This window comes from Diceros bicornis, chromosome 20 (genome assembly GCF_020826845.1).
Source record: "Diceros bicornis minor isolate mBicDic1 chromosome 20, mDicBic1.mat.cur, whole genome shotgun sequence".
Lineage (NCBI taxonomy): Eukaryota > Metazoa > Chordata > Mammalia > Perissodactyla > Rhinocerotidae > Diceros > Diceros bicornis.
In genome coordinates this window covers 28,966,602-28,988,083 of record NC_080759.1, presented here as the reverse complement: position 1 = coordinate 28,988,083, position 21,482 = coordinate 28,966,602, and the positions used below count along the sequence as shown (strand labels likewise).

The window sequence follows — 21,482 nt, the reverse complement described above, 5'->3', positions numbered from 1 at the left end:
TGGGTCTTGCTTTTTAATCCATCCTGCCACTCTGTATCTTTTGATTGGAGAGTTCAATCCGTTTACATTTAGGGTAATTATTGATATATGAGGGCTTAATGTTGCTGTTTTGTCACTTATTTTCTGGTTCTTTTGCATTTCCTTTGTTTCTTGTCCCATTTGTTTCGGACTGCCAATTCAGTTTGGTTGTTCTGTCTTATGACTCTTCTAGTTTTCTCTTTGTTTATCATGTGTGATTTTGTTTTGATTATTTGTTTAGTGGTTACCTTGAGATTTGTGTAAAAAAATCTTGTGTATGAGATAGTCCATTATCTGATGGCCTCCTATTTCCTTATACTAAGTCAATTCCATCACTTGCCTCTTCCCCTTCTAAGTCGTTCTTGTTATACCTTATTCTATCTTGTGTTGTGTCTGTGTGTTTACAGTGATGAGGTTAAATTTATTTTTGGTGAATTCCTTCCTTTGATCTTTGATTTTGGTATTTAAGTGGTTGCTAACCTATTCTGGTAAAGATCTACCATTTTTCTGAGTTTATCTACCTATTTTTCTCCTTGCTCCAAGCTTTGTATTCCCTTTCTCTTCTTGTTTACAGGCCTGAGGGCCTTCTTGATTATTTCTTGTAGTGGGGGGTCTCGTGGCCATGAACTCCCTTAGCTTTTGTTTATCTGGGAGAATTACTATTTCTCCATCATATTTGAAGGATATTTTTGCTGGATAGAGTATTCTTGGCTGAAAGTTTTTGTCTTTCAGTATTTTGAATATATCATTCCAGTCTCTCCTAGCCTGTAAAGTTTTTGTTGAGAGATCCGCTGAGAGCCTGATGGGAGTTCCTTTGTATGTTATTTTTTGTTTTTGTCTAGCTGCCCTTAATATTGTTTCTTTGTCCTTGACTCTGGCTAGCCTTACCACTAGGTGTCGTGGAGTGGGCCTTTGCCTGTTGACATATTTAGGTGACCTGTTGGCTTTGCTTACTGGTATTTCCTGCTCCTTCCCCAGATTTGGGAAATTCTCAGCTATTATTTCCTGGAATAGGCTCTCTGTTCCTCTTTCCCTCTCTTTTCCCTCAGGAATACCTATAATTCTCATGTTACATTTCCTAACAGAGTCAGATATTTCTTGGAGACTTCCTTCTTTTCTTTTTAGTCTTAGTTCTTTCTCCTCTTCCATCTGGAGCATATCTGTATTCCTATCCTCTAAAATGCTAATTCTGGGCCGGCCCCATGGCTTAGCGGTTAAGTGCGTGCGCTCAGCTGCTGGCGGCCCGGGTTCGGATCCCGGGCTTGCACCAAGGCACCGCTTCTCTGGCCATGCTGAGGCCGCGTCCCACATGCAGCAACTAGAAGGACATGCAACTATGACGTACAACTATCTACAGGGGCTTTGCGGGGGGGGAAAGGAGGAGGATTGGCAATAGATGTTAGCTCAGAGCCGGTCTTCCTCAGCAAAAAGAGGAGGATTAGCACGGATGTTAGCTCAGGGCTGATCTTCCTCACAAAATAAATAAATAAATAAATAAAATGCTAATTCTTTCCTCCATATTGTCAGCTCTGTTCTTTAAAGACTCTAGATTCTCCTTTATCTCCTCTGTTGTTTTCTTCATCTCCATCAGCACTGATTGGTTTTTCTTTATGATTTCAATCTCTTTTGTGAAGAAACTCCTAATCTCATTGAATTGTTTGTCTGTGTTGTCTCATATTTCGTTGAGTGTTTTTATCATAGCTATTTTGAAATCTCTGTCGTTTAGGTTATGGATTTCTGTGTCTTCAGGGTTTGTTTCTGGGTGCTTGTCATTTTCCTTCTGGTCTGGTGATTTCATGTATCTTTGCATTGTGGTTCCTGTATTGGCTTTGTTTTTCCTCGTCCTGGAAATCTCTGGTTGCAATTTCCACCCGCTGCCACTGTGTGGGGGTAAAGGGCTGTGTAATCTGAGCCCCCTGCGCTCTGCTGCGGGTTTTCACTGTGATCTGGGGGTCGCTTGGTCTGGTCTGGTCTGCTGAGCTGCAGGGTCCGGTTTGTGGGGGGGGGTTCTCTCTTTCTTCCGCTGGGTCCCTGGCGTGGGGGGCTTCTCGTTTGCCCCTCGTTATCCGCTCTTTGGGGTGCTCAGATGTTGATGGTACCCCGTAGCAGTTCTGAGTCCTCTGTGTGGGAGTTTCCCACTGGCTGAGAGAGCCCGAAGAGCTACGGTTTCACTGCAGAGGGCCACCCCTCCCCCCTCTCTGGGAGTGCTCGGGACTGGGATCTTTGATCTGATGGGGAGGGAGAGGAGTTCTCCTTACCTCTCCTCACTTCCTCCAGGGGCTCAGCATGTTCCACTCTCAGACGTGGGGCAGTGTGGATTTTTCCGATCTTGCTTTTCACTGTCTAGGATTCTGTTGTTGGTCTGTGACTGTTCCTTTTGTTGTATCTTATTGGGGGAAGAGTTTACGGGAAAGTTCACTCTGCCATGATGCTGAGGTCACTTCGATACAGTCAATTCTTTTATATTGCAACATATGTCTTCCTAAAAGTCAGAGAGCTATGCAAAATTGCACAATAAAGACCACAGGGCTTATGGGAAAAATGGGAGTTAGGGGACTTGATCTGTGACACTCATTAAAAACAACCAAAAAAGATAGACATCAATAAAAATAATAGCACAGATTTTTTGGGTTTTTTTTGGTGAAGAAGATCAGCCCTGAGCTAACATCCGATGCCAATCCTCCCCTTTTAGCTGAGGAAGATTGGTCCTGAGCTAACATCCATGTCCATCTTCCTCTACTTTATATGGGACGCCGCCACAGCATGGCTTGACAAGCAGTACATCAGTGTGCGCCCAGGATCTGAACCTGCAAACCCTGGACCAATGTAGCGGAGGGCGAGCACTTAACCGCTGTGCCACCAGGCTGGCCCCAGCAGCACAGTTTTATGATAAAATTGTTAGGAAATGCGCACGTGCTACCATAAATGTTGGCACTTTCCCTAGAAGAAGACCTGAAGCTTGCTGGGTGAAGGAAGGGTTCCAGCTTGTGAATTATTGTGAAGCGGTAGAAGGAGAGCAATCAGAAATCACAGACAGTTCTAACACTGGATGTGGGTGGGTGTAGTTTATTACACAGGCAGTGAACCAGATGGATGTTTGAGGGGTGTGTGTGTGTGTGTGTATGTGCATTTTGTGTACTATTATGTGGCTTGCTTCAGTTGTGTCCAGTTTTCTTTGTTCACCTGGTATTTCTTGTGGACAAAATTTTATGTAAGAAAACACAAATTTGTGATATGCTCATCTTGTTCCCTGATAAAACAATCTCAATGGAACAAATTCACATTTTCAAAACAAATGCCATAGCAGAACTGATTCCATGATCTATTCCCTGCCATGGGAGTCAAGCAATGTCCCAGGTGAAATGACTTTCAGAGATTAAGAAACTACAACACGTTTTATAAATTCAAAAATTACAATAGCTCCTCCAGTATCCTCCTAACACCATACTGCACCCACTAGCCTCCAAATAAGGGTGAGAGTGGCAGGGGAGTTTTTCCAGGGAAGTCTTATCCTAAAGTACCATCCATTATTACTCAAAACGGCCTATTTTCATTGCCAGTATTCCAGACAAATCTTTAGAAATCTTAAATTGTCGATTATGGAAAAACGTATATTCTTTCTCATTCTCAACTACGCACTTTTCCACACAGGATTGTAACTATCATAGCTGTGCTAATTGATTAGCTGGACAGGAAAGGGCCAGAGAAAGAAGAGATTTTACAGGTGTATGACCGTCCTATGCTATCTGGTTCGAAAGAGCCTGGGCAGAGATGGAGGGAAATGTGACTGGCTCTGAATTAATCTCCACACTCACAGTGTGTGCTGCAGCCAGCTCCTACTGACTCTCTCTCGAGAGCCAACGGTGCATATCTGTCCTCCGTTGCTCCGTGCTCTGTGACATCATGTTGGTAGCCTGAAATTGGCCATGGTGCGAGTAGTTACACCGCAGAAACTGACAAACGCTACAAATCAGAGAATTTTTGTTCCTGGGAGAGCAGATTGTTAAAGCTTAGCCAACACATCCATGATCTCGAAGTTGCTTTTCATCTGACATATCCACACAGGACAATAATGTCTACCTGTTTTACATGTCTCCAGGGAGAAAGAGTCATGATCTTCACTGGAGTGACATGTTAAGTCTCTCAGAGTCAGGAATTTAATCTTAAATTTAATTGCACTTGTTTCTTTGCTCTAATTTAAGTGCATTTTTTTTCCTTCGGTCCTCTGCAGGGGTGGAAATGTATTATCTTCAAAATAATCTTTCAATAACTAGAAAATGAAGGTCTTGGTGGTTTTTAAAAATTTTACACGTGCACACCAGATACAAAAATATTCCTTCCCTATCTGGTCCTCGTTTTCCGTAGGTTTGTCTTGCAAAGAAAGAGAATTACTTTCTCTTTTTATTTGAACAAGAAATAATTGGAATTAACTTAAGAGTGACTTTTGATTCTGTTTTAGTGGGGATTGAGCTTAAATGCCAAAAGGAAACTATTCTTGCCTAAAATCCTAATTACTGATGGTAATGTCTTTATCTGTATAGCTGACACCTTTGTATGAGCTGGTAAAGGAAGTCCCCTGTGCCTCCGTGAAGAGGCTATACCTGAAACGGGCTCTTGAGGAATATCTGGATGAATTTGACCCCTGCCATTGCCAGCCTTGTCAAAATGGTGGCATCGCCACTGTTGAGGGGACCCGGTGTCAGTGCCATTGCAAACCATACACATTTGGTGCGGCGTGTGAGAAAGGAGTCCTCGTAGGGGATCAAGCAGGTCGGTGTGCTGAATTTTCTCTAGTTACGCTGGATGCATTACCCTTTCCCTCTGGCCCATGAGATGGTGCTTCTTTGTGTGTGGAGAGGTGGAAGTCTCACTGGGCATTTTAATTTAGTGTCTCTCGCCCTATTCCATTTCCGGATTATAGCTATCGGGGTCAAGGTCCTTTGCTGTCTCCACTTTCCTGTCTGAATTGACATGGTGGTGCCCTCCATTCCCCATTCTCCATTAAAATAGATTAATGACTAAAACACCTTTCATCCTTCCATAGTCATCTCAGGAAGGTTTTGTCTTAAGGTGGGTCTGTGGAGCTGGTGTTTGCCTAATCTTTTTGATTGCAAGCCCTTTGAAACATCTCAATTTCTATTTTGTATTAGTCCCATCAATCAATTATTCACAAATATTTGTTGAACATCTGCTGTGTGCTCAACAGTGTGCTTGGTGCCATAAGCACTGTACTACAGGGCTATATGAAGTTGACTTTGTGAGTAGGCAAAATATGAGACAAATTTTTTTGTGTGTGTGTGAGGAAGATTATCCCTGAGCTAACATCCAATGCCAATCCTCCTCTTTTTGCTGAGGAAGATTGGCCCTGGGCTGACATCCATGCCCATCTTCCTCCACTTTATATGGGATGCCGCCACAGTATAACTTGACAAGCCGCGCATCTGTGTGCGCCCTGGACCTGAATCTGCAAACCCTGGGCCTCCGCAGCGGAGAGCACGCTCACCTAACCGCTGCGCCACGGGGCCGGCCCCAAAGTATGAGACAATTTATGTACAGTTGTTTTTATATTTATTTATATGTTTCTCTCCTCTAGATAGCTCCTTTCTTAAGATCAGGACTGTTTGGTTTCTTTCTTTATTCCCAGAGCCTGACACAGGACTTGGTTCATAGAAGTCACTTAATAAATGTTTGAAAAATGAATAATACATGACTAAACCAGGGTTGCTTATAGACAAGCATCAGGAAGGCATCCTTGCCTCCAAATGTCTCCCCAAGTGGCTTGTCCTGGTAAATTGAAATACCACCATTGTGATTTCATTCCTCTTTGGCTTGGATTTCCAGTTATTTGATAAAATGGAAGCTCCCCCTGCTGGTAAGGATTGGGGTAGCAATCATAATATATCAAGCTATTATTACCCCCTATTAATATACTATGGGGATTACTTTTTTAACTCAATTTCTAATCATGGAAGAAAGCATAAGGAAGATCATGGGACGACATTACACATATTAATTTAGTTTTGGTGTTTGTGATACTGAGGAGTGGGTGTGGGATGGTGGACAAGTAGGGATGTGAGTTGCACGGTAGAAATAGCTAAGGAGCAGTAAACACACCCATCTAGTATCAGGTGTTGATGCAAAATAACCAGTAACCAGTTTATAGATAAGAGAGATAAGGTGAGTTTTACTTGAGCCAGGGTGAAGATTATAACCTGGAAAGGCAGTTTCCACAAAGGAAGAAAGCCTTCCAGAGAAGCCTGGTTTTCAGTACAGGTTTATACCTTTTTAGAACAAAGAACATATATTAAACATGCCCAGGATACATATTCATCAGAGTTTCAAAGAGGTATTCAGTTGCAAATTAGCAAGTCAACATGAACCTGATGTCAGGAAAGGGACTAATATGGGCGTTACCAACAGGACATCACCAATACTGGCGTAGGAGGGGAAGTATACATTCTTAAGAGAGTGTATTCTTTGCTTTAATGGTTAAAACAGATGTACAATGTATGTTTGACAGGCCATAAGTCAGGCTTCTTTAGTTCAAGCCAAATCAATTTTGAACCAGAAGTTACCCCATATAACCCAATACATGAAAATCTTGTCACAGAATAGAATGCTTTGGGGGAATGGTTTCTGAGATCAGTTTCTAACCAGGAAAGCAAAACTCTTAAAAGAGGTACAAGTTCTCTCTTGCCTTCCCCAAGGAATATGATGGAGGAAAATACTAGAAGAACTGTGAGTCATGAATCGGCCCTGAGGTGGAAGGTGGCCAGAGTGGGTAAAGGAAATATCTGTAGATTGGAGAAGGATGCTGACAGGAGGTAAAAGCATTTCTGCTACTTACCCATTTCCTCATTTTATAAGGTGCCAGCCCTGAGGTTGGCAGCCTGGAATACCCCGTAGATTATGGAACATATTTGCCTCACTGAGAGACTGTGGGCTGAGGAAAAGAACCAGGACTCGGTCATAAGACCTTGGCAACCACTACAGCATTGGGCATAGCGTTTAAGTACTTTGTTTTAGATTCCACGCCTATCAAATAAGAAAGGTAACAGACCTCCTGCCCACCTGGATTCATTCTTGTGACAAGTAAGTGAATGATATAATGTACATGCTTTAAAAGAGTTGTAAAATTATAAACAAATTTAAGATATTATTGCAAGAAACTTGGTAATGCATCCTTAAATGCACAATCCTAGTCAGTGTGCAGAGATATTCCGGTCCTTGTAGAAGACCTCAGTGAACAGAACAAAGATAATAAATCCCCAGATCGTCCCCTCCCCCAGTTACCACATGAGCAGGAAGCTTAGCCCCAAACTCTGAAATCTTCCTCTCCAAGTACTTTCTGAACATCCTCTCTCTTTTCTTACAGGAGGGGTTGATGGAGATTGGAGTTGCTGGTCCTCTTGGGGCCCCTGTGTTCAAGGGAAGAAAACAAGGAGCCGAGAATGCAATAATCCACTTCCCAGTGGGGGTGGGAAGTCTTGTATTGGAGAACCATCAGAAAGCAGGCAATGCGAAGATGAAGAGCTGAAGCACTTTCGGTAATGGAGACCAGACCTCCTGGCAATTGCATAGAACACAGTGCCCTCTGCAGTAAGCGTGGAATACATGATTGCTGCTATTAAAAGATTTAAAAGTTAAATGGAGATTTTTATCAGTGACTGCTTTGTCCTTAGCACTGGGGAGGGAGGCATGGTGTGGCCAACTTGCACTTGTGTGTCTTGAGTTTTCCCGACACGGATGTTATAAAAGGCTCGATAACTGGAAGACAGTCTGGCTGGGTGGCTACGAGCAGCAGCTTTGGCATCAAGCAGATCTGCCACTTACTTGCTGTGTGACCTTGGGCAAGTTACTTGACGCTCCTCTAAAAGCAGGATAATAATAGTAGGTAAAATGATAACAGAGTGTTGTCAGAATTGAATGAAACATAGTAAGCATTCAATAATAGTTGTATTGCTTTTCAGATATACCACTCCCTCTCATTCATCCATTCATCTATTTATTTAGGATTAAGCATAATGCCAGGTGCTTGAGATGGCTAAGATCTTGACTGATTAGCTCAGTTGTCTGATACCAATTTCCCATTGGCCAGGACCTTGGAAAAACTATCTCAAAAGTGTTTAGTTATGAATCACACCCCTGGGTCAGAATTCCTTATGCCCACTGTTTTACATTGTCCTTACTGGTCTCTTCAGATGAGGGATTGGCAAAAAGTTGTAGTAAGATAATTTGAAGGTCACAGGAGTTGAAGAAAGATGTGAGATACTTGGGTCTCTGGTAGAAGCCTAGGGAGGAGGGGTGCCTTATTCCTAGGTCTTCGGTGCCTCCTAATCCAACAATAACCAATATCTCTTGACAGAGGAAGCTGGCAGGCAGATGAGATTACGGTAGGAGGAGAAGGCCGGCTTCAGGGCACATGTGTCTGGGAAGATGAGGGTCTCTGAGGAGGCCACTGCCCAGTGAGTGTGTTTCCCCTGCCTTTAGACAGAAAGCTGGAGGGAAAGGAACATCCTAAGGAAGGCATTGAAGGAATTTTCACTCTTCTTGGTGCTCAGAAGAGGGGAAATCTCCTCCTCCTCTTCAGTACAAAGAGGAAAATTACAATCAATATTTCACATTTCTGGGTTTCTTCAGAGTGTAGCAAGAGTATCAGGAACTCAGCTGAAAAGGAGCAACACATAGGCTATTTGTGATGCTTTCCTCAGATTTCGTGTCTCCGGAGTGGAGATGATACTGGTGGTGTATTGACCTCAGAGGCACTGTTGGAAAACCATTGTTTAATGGTGGATGTCACTGTTATCATTATTCTGGTTGTGAGCTCCCTCTAGAGATTGCCTTGTGAGAGGTAGAAAGAGCATGGTTTTAGGAGCCTAACTGACTAGATGTGAATCCAGCCCTGATATTTTTTGCTTTATAACCTTCGACAAGTTACTCAAACGTTCTGAGCCTGTTTTCTCCATGTTTCTCATAGGGTTACTGTGAATGTGAATTGAATTAATGAACATTTGTAAAGCTATGGTGCCTAGCACATAGCAATGTTCAATCAAAAGTAATTATTTTGTAATTACTCTCTCAAAGGGTCACTAACTCTAAGTACCTTATTTTAATACAGAATTAATTCTGTGTTAAAGGAGTTTTAGAACCAAACTGCAGGAGAAAAAGTAGGTCTGAGACGGGTAACCTCTAGAAATCATACAAAGTAGGTGTGCTGTCCAGTGATTTTAATTTTTTTCCTTTTCCTTTCTGTTTTTCATACTACTGATCTAGTAGCTATCTTTTGGAAGCTTGAGTTTATGTTTGAGTTTTCTGTCACAGGATGTGATCAGATAATTGGTTTTGAAAATGACAAAAATATCACATCAACATACTTACATGAACGGAGTCCCTTCAGATGCAAATGAAGAAGTCACTGTGGTGCAATATGTTTATTACGCTGTGGAAATCCATCACATTAATTATGTTTTGTTTCCTTTTCCTTTCAGATTGCTTGAACCACATTGTTTTCATTTGTCTTTGGTTCCAACAGAATTCTGTCCACCACCTCCTGCCTTGAAAGATGGATTTGTTCAAGTTGGTTATGAAAGATATTTTTTTTCCTTTACGAATGCCCTTTACTCCAAGTGCTATCTCTCTACTGATGTTGTAATCTATTTCCTTCTCCCATGATGAAACAGTGCTAAAAATATTGTAAGTGTGCATTTTAGTGTTAGTGGTGAAGGTTTTTGTTTGTTACTTTTCTCCTTTGGCTCAAGGTGATTAGAATTCTGCAGAAGGCAGTCTATCTCCTGTGATAAGGTGAATCAATACTGCCGCCCAATGAATTAGAAATATAATCATGCCAGAGGGCTGCTAAACATTTCTCTTCTGAACACTAAAATAGGAATCCATAAGCAAGTTCTTCAACATAGAGAATTTTCCCTATTTTTGCCACTGAAAGAACTCTTTAAATTTTTCATAAATATGGGGTTTGGGTTAAAGTATTAGGTTTATTCCACGAGGCAATAAGACATTTAGCCAGTGTTGGTGAGATATAGGTCATTGTACTTTGAGAAATTTTCTTGTTTGGGAGGAACAGGAGTCATCTGCCACTTGTCATTCTAGGGAATTTTCTTGGCTTTGGGGACATATTTATTCATGCTCTTCTCACTCCGGGTTATGATGAGGCTTTGGCCCTAAGCCCCAGTGAAGTCTCTTCGTGGCTCACATAGGAGATATTGTTCATCAGGATTCTCTCAATGCTGCCAGCCTTGTTTTCTCCATGAAGGATTTTGCCTTTCAAATTCCAGGCCCTTGAACATACACTTACTGAGATTTTGCTGAAGTTTCCCCAAATGTAGGCACTGTTGGGAGATGGAAGAGGAGCGTGTATGTGTGTGTGTGCGCGCGCGCGCGTGCACGGGGGGGGGGGCGGCGGGGAGAGAGAGAGAGAGGATGAACTTAGCATCTCTAACACTCATACTGTCCCACTACAGTCACCGCAATCCATGAAGTTCCTGAAGGAAACGTATGCTCGGAGAATAAGGCCAAACAAACTCATATACTTCAACAAACCATGAAGCTGTTGTCTCAAACTCCAGTGCATGTGGTGTCCCGTAAGGAGCCAGGGATTCCAAACACTGCCCTGTGGATGGGCTACATCACAGTCACCCAGGGAACTTAGCAGTAGAAATTGCTGCTAGCCCCTTGTCCTCCATTTTTTCTCATTCTGTAGGTTTAGGGTAGAGCTTGAGAATCTTTTTTTTTTTTAAATTGCTACTAGTGTTTTTGGACACTGTTGAGTTCCACTTCCCCATATAGAAGGCCCTTTTGCAAGGCGGAGGAAGGCCTAGGGGCTAGAACCAAAGCAGATCAAGTGACCTTCCCTATTTTCTTCAAACCTCAATATCAGCCTGGGTCCTCTGTTTCCTACCAACTCCCACAATGGAGCCAGACTGAGCCAGGACTGACAGTGAGGAAAGGAGGCACCACAGAATTTTGTTCTAATGCCTGCAGCAGAGCTGGTCCAGCCCCAAGCTCTCTCCCAGGCTGATTTCCTTCACTATCTCCTTGGGTGGCAGAGAACCAGAAGGATATGGAAAAGACCCAAAAGAGACCCCAAACGAGCCTGATTACCACCACAGGGCTCAGACTTCAAATTCTTCCTTGCTTCCACGAAAGCTCACCTGCTGGCATTATAGGCTAATGACATGTCCTTGAATCTGACCCAGCTTCAGCAGCACTTCTCTTACAGGGTGGGGGGTGGGAGAAGATCAACATTAAGCTTCTCCTAAAAGTCATCAGTGAGAAACTTAAACTTTCATGAACACGCTGATAGGATTTGAACACTTTCCATACTGGCATTTATTAGGCAGTATTGCCAATGAAGAGCCCATAACACATTATTATGAATAATTGACTGACAAGGACATTTCCAAAATCTGATATCAAATGGTGGTAGCAGTGTTGTTGGCTAGGACTGTACAGGGAAAAACATTTTTTTTTTTGTGAGGGAGATTGGCTCTGAGCTAACATCTACCAATCCTCCTTTTTTTGCTGAGGAAGACTGGCCCTGCGCTAACATCCATGCCCATCTTCCTCCACTTTATATGGGATGCTGCCACAGCATGGCTTGCCAAGCAGTATGTCGGGTGCGCGCTCGGAATCCGAACCGGCAAACCCCGGGCCACCGCAGCGGAGTGCACGCACTTAACCGCTTGCGCCATGGGGCCGACCCCGGGAAAAACATTTTTATAGACAGTTTTCTAAATCACTCATGTTGCCTGATGATTAAAAGAAGGCATTATTTATAGGCCAAATATATCTAAAGAAACGTTTTGTTAATGCAAAGAGGACATACTCTTTCTCTCTCCATCTTTGATTTCTGTTTAGGATGAAGGTGCCAGGTTTCCTGTTGGGAAAAACATAGTGTATACTTGCAATGAAGGCTACTCTCTTATTGGAGACCCCGTTGCCAGATGTGGAGAAGATTTACAGTGGCTCGTTGGAGAAATGCATTGTCAGAGTGAGTGGCTTTGGTTGTAGTGTGTAACTTAAGATGAGAGAATAAAGTGGAAGAGAATGAATCAAGATAGATAACCTCTCACCGAACGCCCCATGTCTTGACCTCCCTTTCCTGAAAGGCTCATATGATCCTGTCCAATTCCAGTCGTGTCTTGAAAAAGCCCTCAGCAGCCTCTAGTTGATGGTGCTCCTGTTAGGTGAGGCACATTTGATTGCAATTTTAAAGTTTCTAGTGCAAATCAGAATAGACCAGGGCATTCAGTTCTGGCTAAGACCATCAGGACGTTCTTTAGAGTTCAATTGCTAGAGGTGTACCACAATCAATCTACTTCTTTAAATGCTTTGGATCCTATTCTGTTCGGATGTAGGCATCTGAGTATGAGCTTCTGCATTTTGTACCACCCTAACCCTACTCTTTGGCTTCCATCTCAATTGTACTGCAACATAAAGTTTGTTCAGTGGATGGACAGAGAGAGCTGTTGGGATATATTTTTCCTGTATCAGTTGGTCTATGCTATGTGAGGAAAGCCCTAGTACACACATGTATATTCTTCTCTTGGGTATACACCTACTAGTGAAATTTCTGAGTCATAGGGTTGTACACACGTTTAGACTTAGTACATGCTACTAGTCTTCCAATTGGTTGTACCAATTTACATCACTACCAGAATCTGAGAGTCAAGATTGCTCTGTATCCTCCCAACACTTGATATCATCTATCTTAAAGATTTTAGCTATTATAGTGAGTGTGTAGCAATATCTTATTTTTTAATTTGCATTTTAAATTCGTGTTTTTCTGATGACTATGATATTAAGCTTGTTTTCATATGTTTATTGGCCATTTGGGATAGCTTCTTCTGTGAAGTGGCTGTCCAATCTTGCCATTTTTTCTATTGATTTGTCTGTCTTTTTCTTATTGATTTGTAGGACCTCTTCTGTTTCTGTCTGTCTCTGTCTCTGTCTGTCTCTCTGTCTCTCTCTCCTGGAGTCCTTGAGCAGAAATTACTGAAATGGAATATAAATGATCCCCCCAATTAGGAGTAATAAAGCCAAAAGTTGGTTCTTTGAAAAGATTAATAAGATACTTCTGCCTGAAGAGTTTCTTTTCCTTTGTTTTGAATCTACTGGTGGAAAATTGTCTCAGTCTTTGTTTATCTTAAAATGATTTTACTTTACCTTCATTTTTGAAGGACATTTTTATCTTCATTTTGAAGGACTCTGTTTCATTCTAAATATTTTCTATTGCTCTATCTTCTAGTTTATTAATTCTCTATACAGTTGTGTATGATCTGCTTTTAAGAACTCTACTGAGTTCTTAATTTCTACAATTTTATTTTCTAATTCTAGATATTCCATTTGCTTAGTTTTCCATACTTTCTAATTCTCTGTTGAAATTGTCCATCTTGTCGTTTAATTTTTTTTCCCAGCATATTAATCATAGTTGTTTCATGGTCCATGTCTGTTAACCCCATTATCTGGATCTGTTGTGGATCTATTTCTACTGTCTATTTTTGTTGGATGTTGGTCAATTCTTGTCTTTTTGAATGTTAGATTAGTTTTGATTACATACCAGACTTTATCTGTAAAAAATTAAGAAATAATTTGAGGGTTTGGGTGATGTTATCTTCCTCTAGAGAAGATTTAGCTTTGTTTCTGGCAAGCAGTGAGGCTGGTTTATTTCCGGTTTACCTTTATTCCTAGGGTGTAGCCATTATGGGGTCCTAACAGAAGGCATGAGATTTCGAATGAGGCCCCTCCTTCATGATAGGATTAGGAGATCTAATTTTTGATCTCCTAGCCCTGTGAGACTGCTAAAAACTCTACTCAGCTTTTCAGCCTGTGAGCTGCAGCTTTCTCCTCAGTTTAGCCACCTTTCAGCATATTTATTTGTGTTTTTTTAAAGTTTAAAAATACCTCAAGGAGAAAGGCATTACCAAATGTTATAATCACTACTTTAGACTTCCCTTCTCTCTGGAGTCTGGGACCGTCAAGGTTCTGCTGTCTTGGTAGCGCTCTGATGCTCTCAGAAATATGTTTTTCTTTTAATTTGGTACAGCCTGTCTATTTGTCTTGGTGGGAGCACAATTGTGAAACCAGCAAAGGTATCATGGCCAGAAACAAACAAATCTGATGCTAGATTTTTAGGTTTTTGAAGTCAAAATATGTGACTTGTATCTTCTTGCATCCCCAGCAGCACACAGCATACTTAGAAAAATATAGGCACTCAGTAAGTGCTGTGTTTGAATGAATAAACGGATTTTCTGATGAAAATGGTGCAGAAAGAAAGTAGTATTTTATAGAATATTGTCCAAAGTCCATTAAAGAGATTGGCAAAGTTTTTTTTTTTTTAATTGTGAATTCTGACTTGCTTTCCATAACCATGCATGTTTCTCTCTCTCTCTCTCTTTTTTTTTTTGCAGGGAAAGATTCACTCTAAGCTAACATCTGTTGCCAATCTTCCTCCTTTTTTCTTCCTCCTCCCCCCACAAAGCCCCAGTGCATAGTTGTATATAGTTGTAAATTCTTCTGGTTCTTCTATGTGAGTCACTGCCACAGCATGACTGCTGACAGATGAGTGGTGTGGTTCCATGCTTGGGACCAAACCCAGGTCGCCGAAGCAGAGCACGCAGAACTTTAACCTCTAGGCCATCAGGGCTAGCTCATGTTTCTCATTTTTTTCTTTGCCATTTTTTTCAAGTAGAAAGTTTGAGCTAATGAACATAATTGAGAAAGAAAGAATAGAGGTGGAAAACCAAAGAATATTTAAAACTTTTATGGTTGCAAGGTTAAAGGTGGCTCTTTAAAAATTTCAGATTATAAAATATCTAATTGGATATATGCTAATTATATGCAAATGAACATCTCTTGGGAAGATTCTGGTGGGACTTCACCACACCAGAGAGATAAAGGCTGGGCTTTAGGACTCTGTTTAGAAAGCTTATTCATTTTAAGTTGTCACATTGCTTTGACGACAGGGGTGAGACGGTGGGAACTGTTCTAGTCTTCAGTCATTCATTGGTCATTACAAACCAGGCATTGTGGGACATGTCTTTCAGGGCTAAGAGTGAACTCATCTCTTCCTCCTTGTCCTCAAATGCGAAAAAGCAGGGCAAGTGTATCAACACTATTTGAGGCTGTTGTTTTTTTTTAAAAGATGGCTTAGGAAAGCAATGACCCTTGTGTTCTGCTCTCTTTTGTCTTTAGAAATTGCCTGTGTTCTACCTACACTGCCCGATGTCGTACAGAGTCATCCCCACAAACCTTTCTACACAGTTGGTGAGAAGGTGACCTTTTCCTGTTCAGGTGGCACGTCCTTAGAAGGTCCTTCCTCATTTCTCTGTGGATCCAGCCTTAAGTGGAGCCCTGAGATAAAGAATGTCCAGTGTGTGCGAAAAGGTAAGCAGCTCCTGGGTCTATCCAAAGACGCCTGCACGCAGGCTAATGAGAGTCCTTGTCACCATCCTTTATGGCAGCGAATCGCCATATCTGTGAGCCATACCCTCTATCCCTGCCCCGCCCCGAAGGAGGTCAGTTCATAGACTGGGTAGCAGACTTTTTTCACATGACACAGATAGACTCATGGAATGCAAGGGAAGGAAAGAACCGCCCTGGGGATTCTGAAATTTTAACTTAAATCCTTCATTTCAAAGACTAGCTTTATATCTGTTATGTTGCCAAGAAAGTAAAGAATTTTCAAAGCTGGTTTCATCCTGATTTTCAAAATCTACTTTTGTTGAGTACAGAGTTGAGATCATAATTTATATAAAATTCTGAGTCTAGGCTCAAAACTGGCAAAAAAAAAAATTCTGTATGTTTCGTTTCTGGGCTCTCAGAGAGTTTTTTAATATTACTGAGATACAAAATTTAAAAGCATTTACATTTAACACCGCAAAGCAGAAATTATTGAAGAAAAAGTGTTGTGGTTTGTGAAGTTGTTTTTAATAGTGGAAATCCAAAAATCTGGTATTTTTGAACACCTGGCAAATTAAAATGGCCTTTTAAGAAGCTAAGGTAGGAAGAGATTTAGAAAGCCAAATTATTTCTTTTTGGAGATATTCAAGATAGGGTGGATTTTTTTTTTTTTTAAAAGTTTATATTTATTTATTTATTTATTTATTTATTTATTTTTCCCCCAAAGCCCCAGTAGATAGTTGTATGTCATAGCTGCACATCCTTCTAGTTACTGTATGTGGGATGCGGCCTCAGCATGGCCGGAGAAGCAGTGCATCGGTGCTCGCCCGGGATCCGAACCTGGGCCGCCAACAGAGGAGCGCGTGCACTTAACCGCTAAGCCACGGGGCCGGCCCGGATTTGTTTTTAAAATAATCTATTTCTTCTTTGTTTACTTTTTTTAAAATAAATGGAAAATATATGTTTGTAATAATTAAAGAAAGGAAAGAAGAAAAATTCACTTGCATTCTATTTTATATGGTATTCTTATTTCTCTAGTGTATGATTTTTTTTTTTTGGTGAAGAAGATTAGCCCTGACCTAACATCCGTTGCCAATCCTCCTCTTTTACTGAGGAAGATTGGCCCTGGGCTAACATCCGTGCCCATCTTCCTCTACTTTATATGGGACGCCACCACAGCATGGCTTGACAAGCGGTGTCTTGGTCTCTGCCCAGGATCCGAACCTGCTAACCCCAGGGAGCTGGAGCATGCAAACTTAACCACTATGACACCTGACTGACCCCTCTAGTGTATGATTTTTAATTCAATGCCAAAATTTGTCTTTTATAGTGAGGATGAAGTGCTAGATTCCATGAGTGATACTATTGGTGAATTAGGTTGTCACAACTGAAAAGAGAGCAGGCTGTGTGGAGCGCTCTGTGACTGAGGGTGGACATGGGCTGTGGTGGTAAGTAATCATCGATGACAGAACAGGAGTGCAGCAAGGCTGATGCAGTGCCCACTATGCCAGTATTCACATACTCTTCAGCTGTCAAAGGCCCACATCAGAGACAATTGCTTTGTTTTCTACGTGCACTGAAGCATAAATAAGAATTTATTTGGGACATTTGAAGTAAAGGACCTGTACCAGTAATTCTAAAATTAAAGAGAACAATGTACAGTTGATGAGGTTGCTCTTTTATTCCAAATGTTATTATATACTTGTCTTTCGAAAATGTCTGCTTCAGTCCTTTTATAGCACAATTTGACATGAATTTTCTCCCACTCACTAGCAAATTCCATTAAAGTTTTAATTAAGGACGTTTTTCAGACCTGCGTGTTTTTTGAAAGATGTGGATAACAGTAATAACTACCCTTAAAATAAGCCTATAACAGACAAAAAATTCCAGGTTTGTCAGCCTCCAAAGGTGATGTTGTAAAACACCTGTTGCAACATTATTTAGTCTTTTTTTTTTATTGTGGTAAAGTATATAAAACATAAAATTTACCATTTTAACCATTTTTAAATGTACAGTTCAATGTCATTAAATACATTTCCATTATTTGTAACCATCATCACCTTCTGTCTCCAGAACTTTTTCATCTTCCCAAACTGACACCTTGTACGTGTTAGACACTAACTTCTCATTTCTCCCTCCTCCCTTCAGTATTTGGTCTTGATGTGAAGATATTTGGTTTTAAAACAGTAAAGGTACATACCGTAGGTGGGCCCTAAAACTGTGTTTATTTGGTTAACCAAGCTATGAAGATAACAAAGCTATGTTCTTCTCAAATGCAAAAGTCTTAAGTTTAGAAAATTTCATCATTTTTCACAGAGAAATTATAATAACTTTTAGAAAATATTTAAAATCTAAAATTTCAGCCTTATGAATGATAAGTAAACTTCTTTTTAAAAAATTTTTTTTCCAGTTTTACTGAGAAATAATTTGACATACATCACTGTATAGGTTCAAGGTGTAGAGCATGATGGTTTGCTTTACCTATATTGTGAGATGATTACCACAATAGGTCTAGTAAACATCTAGCATCTCACAAAAATACAATAAAAAGAAAAGAAAAAAAAAATTTCTCCTTGTGATGAGAACTCTCAAGATCCACTCTCCCAACAACCTTTCTCTATATCATACAGCAGTGTTAGCATAGTCATCATGTAGAACATTACAGCCCCAGTGCCCATCTATCTCATAACTGGAATTTTGTACTCTTTGACCTTGCTTCTAGCAAATAAACTTCTAATCATAATGCAGAACTAATTTACACGGCTTTGTCACTGAACTTTAGTTTTGGTACATTTAGATTAGACTTTCTCAACCCTAACACTATTGGAATTTTGGGCCTGGGAGCCTGTCCTGTGCCTTGTAAGATCTTTAGCAGCATCCTTGGTCTCTATCCACTAGAAGCCAGTAGCACACCCTAGTTATGACAGACAAAAGTGTCTCTAGACATTGCCAAGTGTCCTCTGGGGGGCGAAGTGGCCCCTGGCTGAGAAGCACTGATCGAGATAACACCATTTTAACAAACATTTTATTTTGGAATAATTTGAGATTTCAGAAAAGTTGCAAATATAGTTTCCATATAGTTTACCCATCTTTCCAAGTTTTCCCCACCTTCCCATAATATTAATATCTCATATAACTTGACATAATGTAGTTGGTTAAAATGAAGACATTAATATTAGTACAATACTATTGACTAAACTACAGACTTTATTCATATATCACCATTTTTTTCACTAATATCCTGTATGGTCTAGGATCCCATTCAGAATACTACATTTCATTTAGGATAATACCATTTTAAAGGGAAGTCTTTAAAGAATGAGTACATGTTATAGATATTGCTGAACACGGCAGGCATGCTTCACATGGCTACCATTTTTACAAGTTTATGAATTGTTCACCAGATTTTACCTTCATGTCTAAATCTCTTAAGTTTTCCAAAGCAAGGAAGTAATCCATAGTTTGTGCATCCATAAAAACATGCTCTTCAGCTAAACTACCTTTATAGATACATCCAACAGGTAACAGTTTTATGTTGGGAAAGTAGATGCCACTGAATTCTCTTGTAATGAAGCTGGCAGGAGGTGGAAATAGTGGGGTGTTTTTGATTATTCACATTGTAATCAGGTATAGCTGAAGAGGTGGCAGTCAAATTATGCTCTTGTAAGATGGACCAAGGTGTTTTCCTGTCAAAATTGAAATGATGATTGACTTTTAATCAGTTTGTAGAAAACATAAAGCAATGGAAAGGATTTCTTTAATGTAAGTACCTCTAGATATTTACTCACTGTTGAGGGGAGACCTCTTGGACATTTGTACGTAAGAGGTTACTATAGATCTCCTTGGGATACCAGGGAGTTCTCCATGTATAGGTCAAGCTATGTTGCTGCTTTCTGTCCCATTATAGGCACAGTGGGGAAAATGCAGTCCAAACAACAATTTATAAACACCAACGTCTGATGAAAGGGAGCCTGCTCTACTCACCTTGGATTCAGACAAATGTGGACTTAAATCCTGGCTTGGCCAATTTGTTAAACGTGTGAACTAGCACCAATTTCCTAACTTTTATGACCCTTGGTTTCTTCATCTCTTAAATTGGCATTTGTTAAGGAGGATTAAATATCACAATGTGTAAGAAGTGCACAGCCAATAGTAAATGCTCAAGAAATGGTAGCTATTATGACTAATGAAATTATTTGTGGGATGCTCCTAGGAATGTTCTATCTCTTGTAAAATGCTTTACATCTTTATGTTTTTACTGTACAAACTTGTGGCAATTGAGAATATTACAGAGCCTGGTTCAACAACTAAACTAATACTTTGTTTACCATGAAGAAGCTCTTCTAATGATTGCATCTCCTTTATCCTTTTCTTTTAGATGCCCCTTTGACACCGGCAATGCCTGAATGTCAGCGCTGGGAGAAACTGCAGAATTCAAGATGTGTTTGTAAAATGCCCTATGAATGTGGGTGAGCTCTGTCTTTGCTCGTTTCTTGTTTTATTTTATTCATGATAAATGAAATGATTTCTTAGATGCTAGTCTCTATTAGATCCAAGGGGTTGCTTACCAAGGTTTAGGGGTCTTTGCACTTTAATCTGGACCATCTGCTGCCTGTTATTTGCCTGGCTCACCAGGGCTGACAACTGGTGGCATTAAGCAGTGATCTAAGCTTGCTGGTGAGGAAGGCTGAAGGACCACTTGAGCACTGCTTGTTCTCTATATAAAATGGGGCAAAATTACAAATCTGTCCCCTGAGGATTTAGAGCATGAGAGGGTTAGGGCTGCAATTCCCTCGAGACATACACTCTTAAAGCAATGCTGATAGAGCAAGAAGCAGCTGCTTTTCTGATTCTTGAAATATCCACATCTCTAGATTTGCCTTATAAGAATGCCACCCAACATGAAATCATTCCATTGTAGGTGGCTATCTGAAGTAGCTACTAGATGTCTGTGCCATCTGTATCCTGGTGGGATACAGATGGCACAATTAAATTTGGTTAAGAGGAGGTTTACTGGTGGGACTATTGACAGAAGTGTTCAGAGTAAAGGAAGCTGCAAGCCACAGGGCAGTACTCTGGACTGGTGACAGCTGGGTATCTATCCATGGCCAGGCCTGAAGGAGTGAGGAGAGGAGCATGTATGAAAACTGCAGACAGAGAGGGCTATGTGGAGATGGCAGCTAGGGAGCAGCTGAGTCCCCATTTTAGGGACCTCAGAGATCCCCCGGGAGTAAGCCAGGGGAATAAACACCCCAACTGCACTCTCTCCCCTCCCTCCAATCTCCTGCCAGTGCTCCCCATTGATCAAACCACCTGAAGCTAGAGGACAAGGAAGTCTATTGATGAGGTCCATATGTGTCAACCTCTCAGGCAGGGTGGAGAAGGATGGAGAGTGAGTCTGGAGAGGCAAAGGGGAGACACGCAGGCCCCCGGACTTTCTGGTCATCTTTAAGGTTAAGAATCAAAACACAAATTTTCTGATCAATTACTTGGCTTTCAAGTGTTATTGTCATCAAAACACATATCCAACTCCTTGAACACCTACAGTGGGTAATGGTGACTGTGATGGTGTCTTGTAAGAAGTAACTTCTTATGTGAAGGAGAATACAGCTCAATAACATAAACTGGCAAGGGTGGTCAGCCCAGAATATTGTGACGGTGCTGTTATTTGCTATTAATCGTTGTTTACCTTGATTCACTTTCATCCTCTTTCCAACTTCTCCAGATTCATTTAGTTTGTCTGCAGCCTGCTGTTTATAGACATGGTGCGAGTTTTTATATCAGATACTGACAACAAGGTGGCCTCGTAAAGCCCTCTCTGTGCTTTAAGCTGTTCTGTTATTTAAAGTTATTTAAAGGTTAAATAAGCAGATAAAAGAGAGATACAAAGATTTCTTTTTGTTATGTAAATAACTCCAAGTAAATTTAGCTCTTGGTCAGAGAAGAAAATAGTAGAGCTAAATATATATTTAAATAAATATAGACACCATCTACTGTTCGAAAATACTTTTTGTCTAAGGTTTCAGTACAGTAATGCCTCCTTATCC

General features: G+C 40.8%; 1 protein-coding gene across 1 annotated transcript in view; it reads left to right on the top strand.

Annotated features, from left to right (window-relative positions):
- C7 (complement C7) overlaps positions 1-21,482 on the top strand; it is a 51,866-nt gene that overhangs the window by 27,666 nt on the left and 2,718 nt on the right. Inside the window, 6 exon segments of the mRNA XM_058563506.1 lie at positions 4,560-4,788; positions 7,394-7,565; positions 9,507-9,594; positions 11,893-12,025; positions 15,229-15,420; positions 19,814-19,904. Coding sequence (XP_058419489.1) covers positions 4,560-4,788; positions 7,394-7,565; positions 9,507-9,594; positions 11,893-12,025; positions 15,229-15,420; positions 19,814-19,904 — 905 coding nt within the window.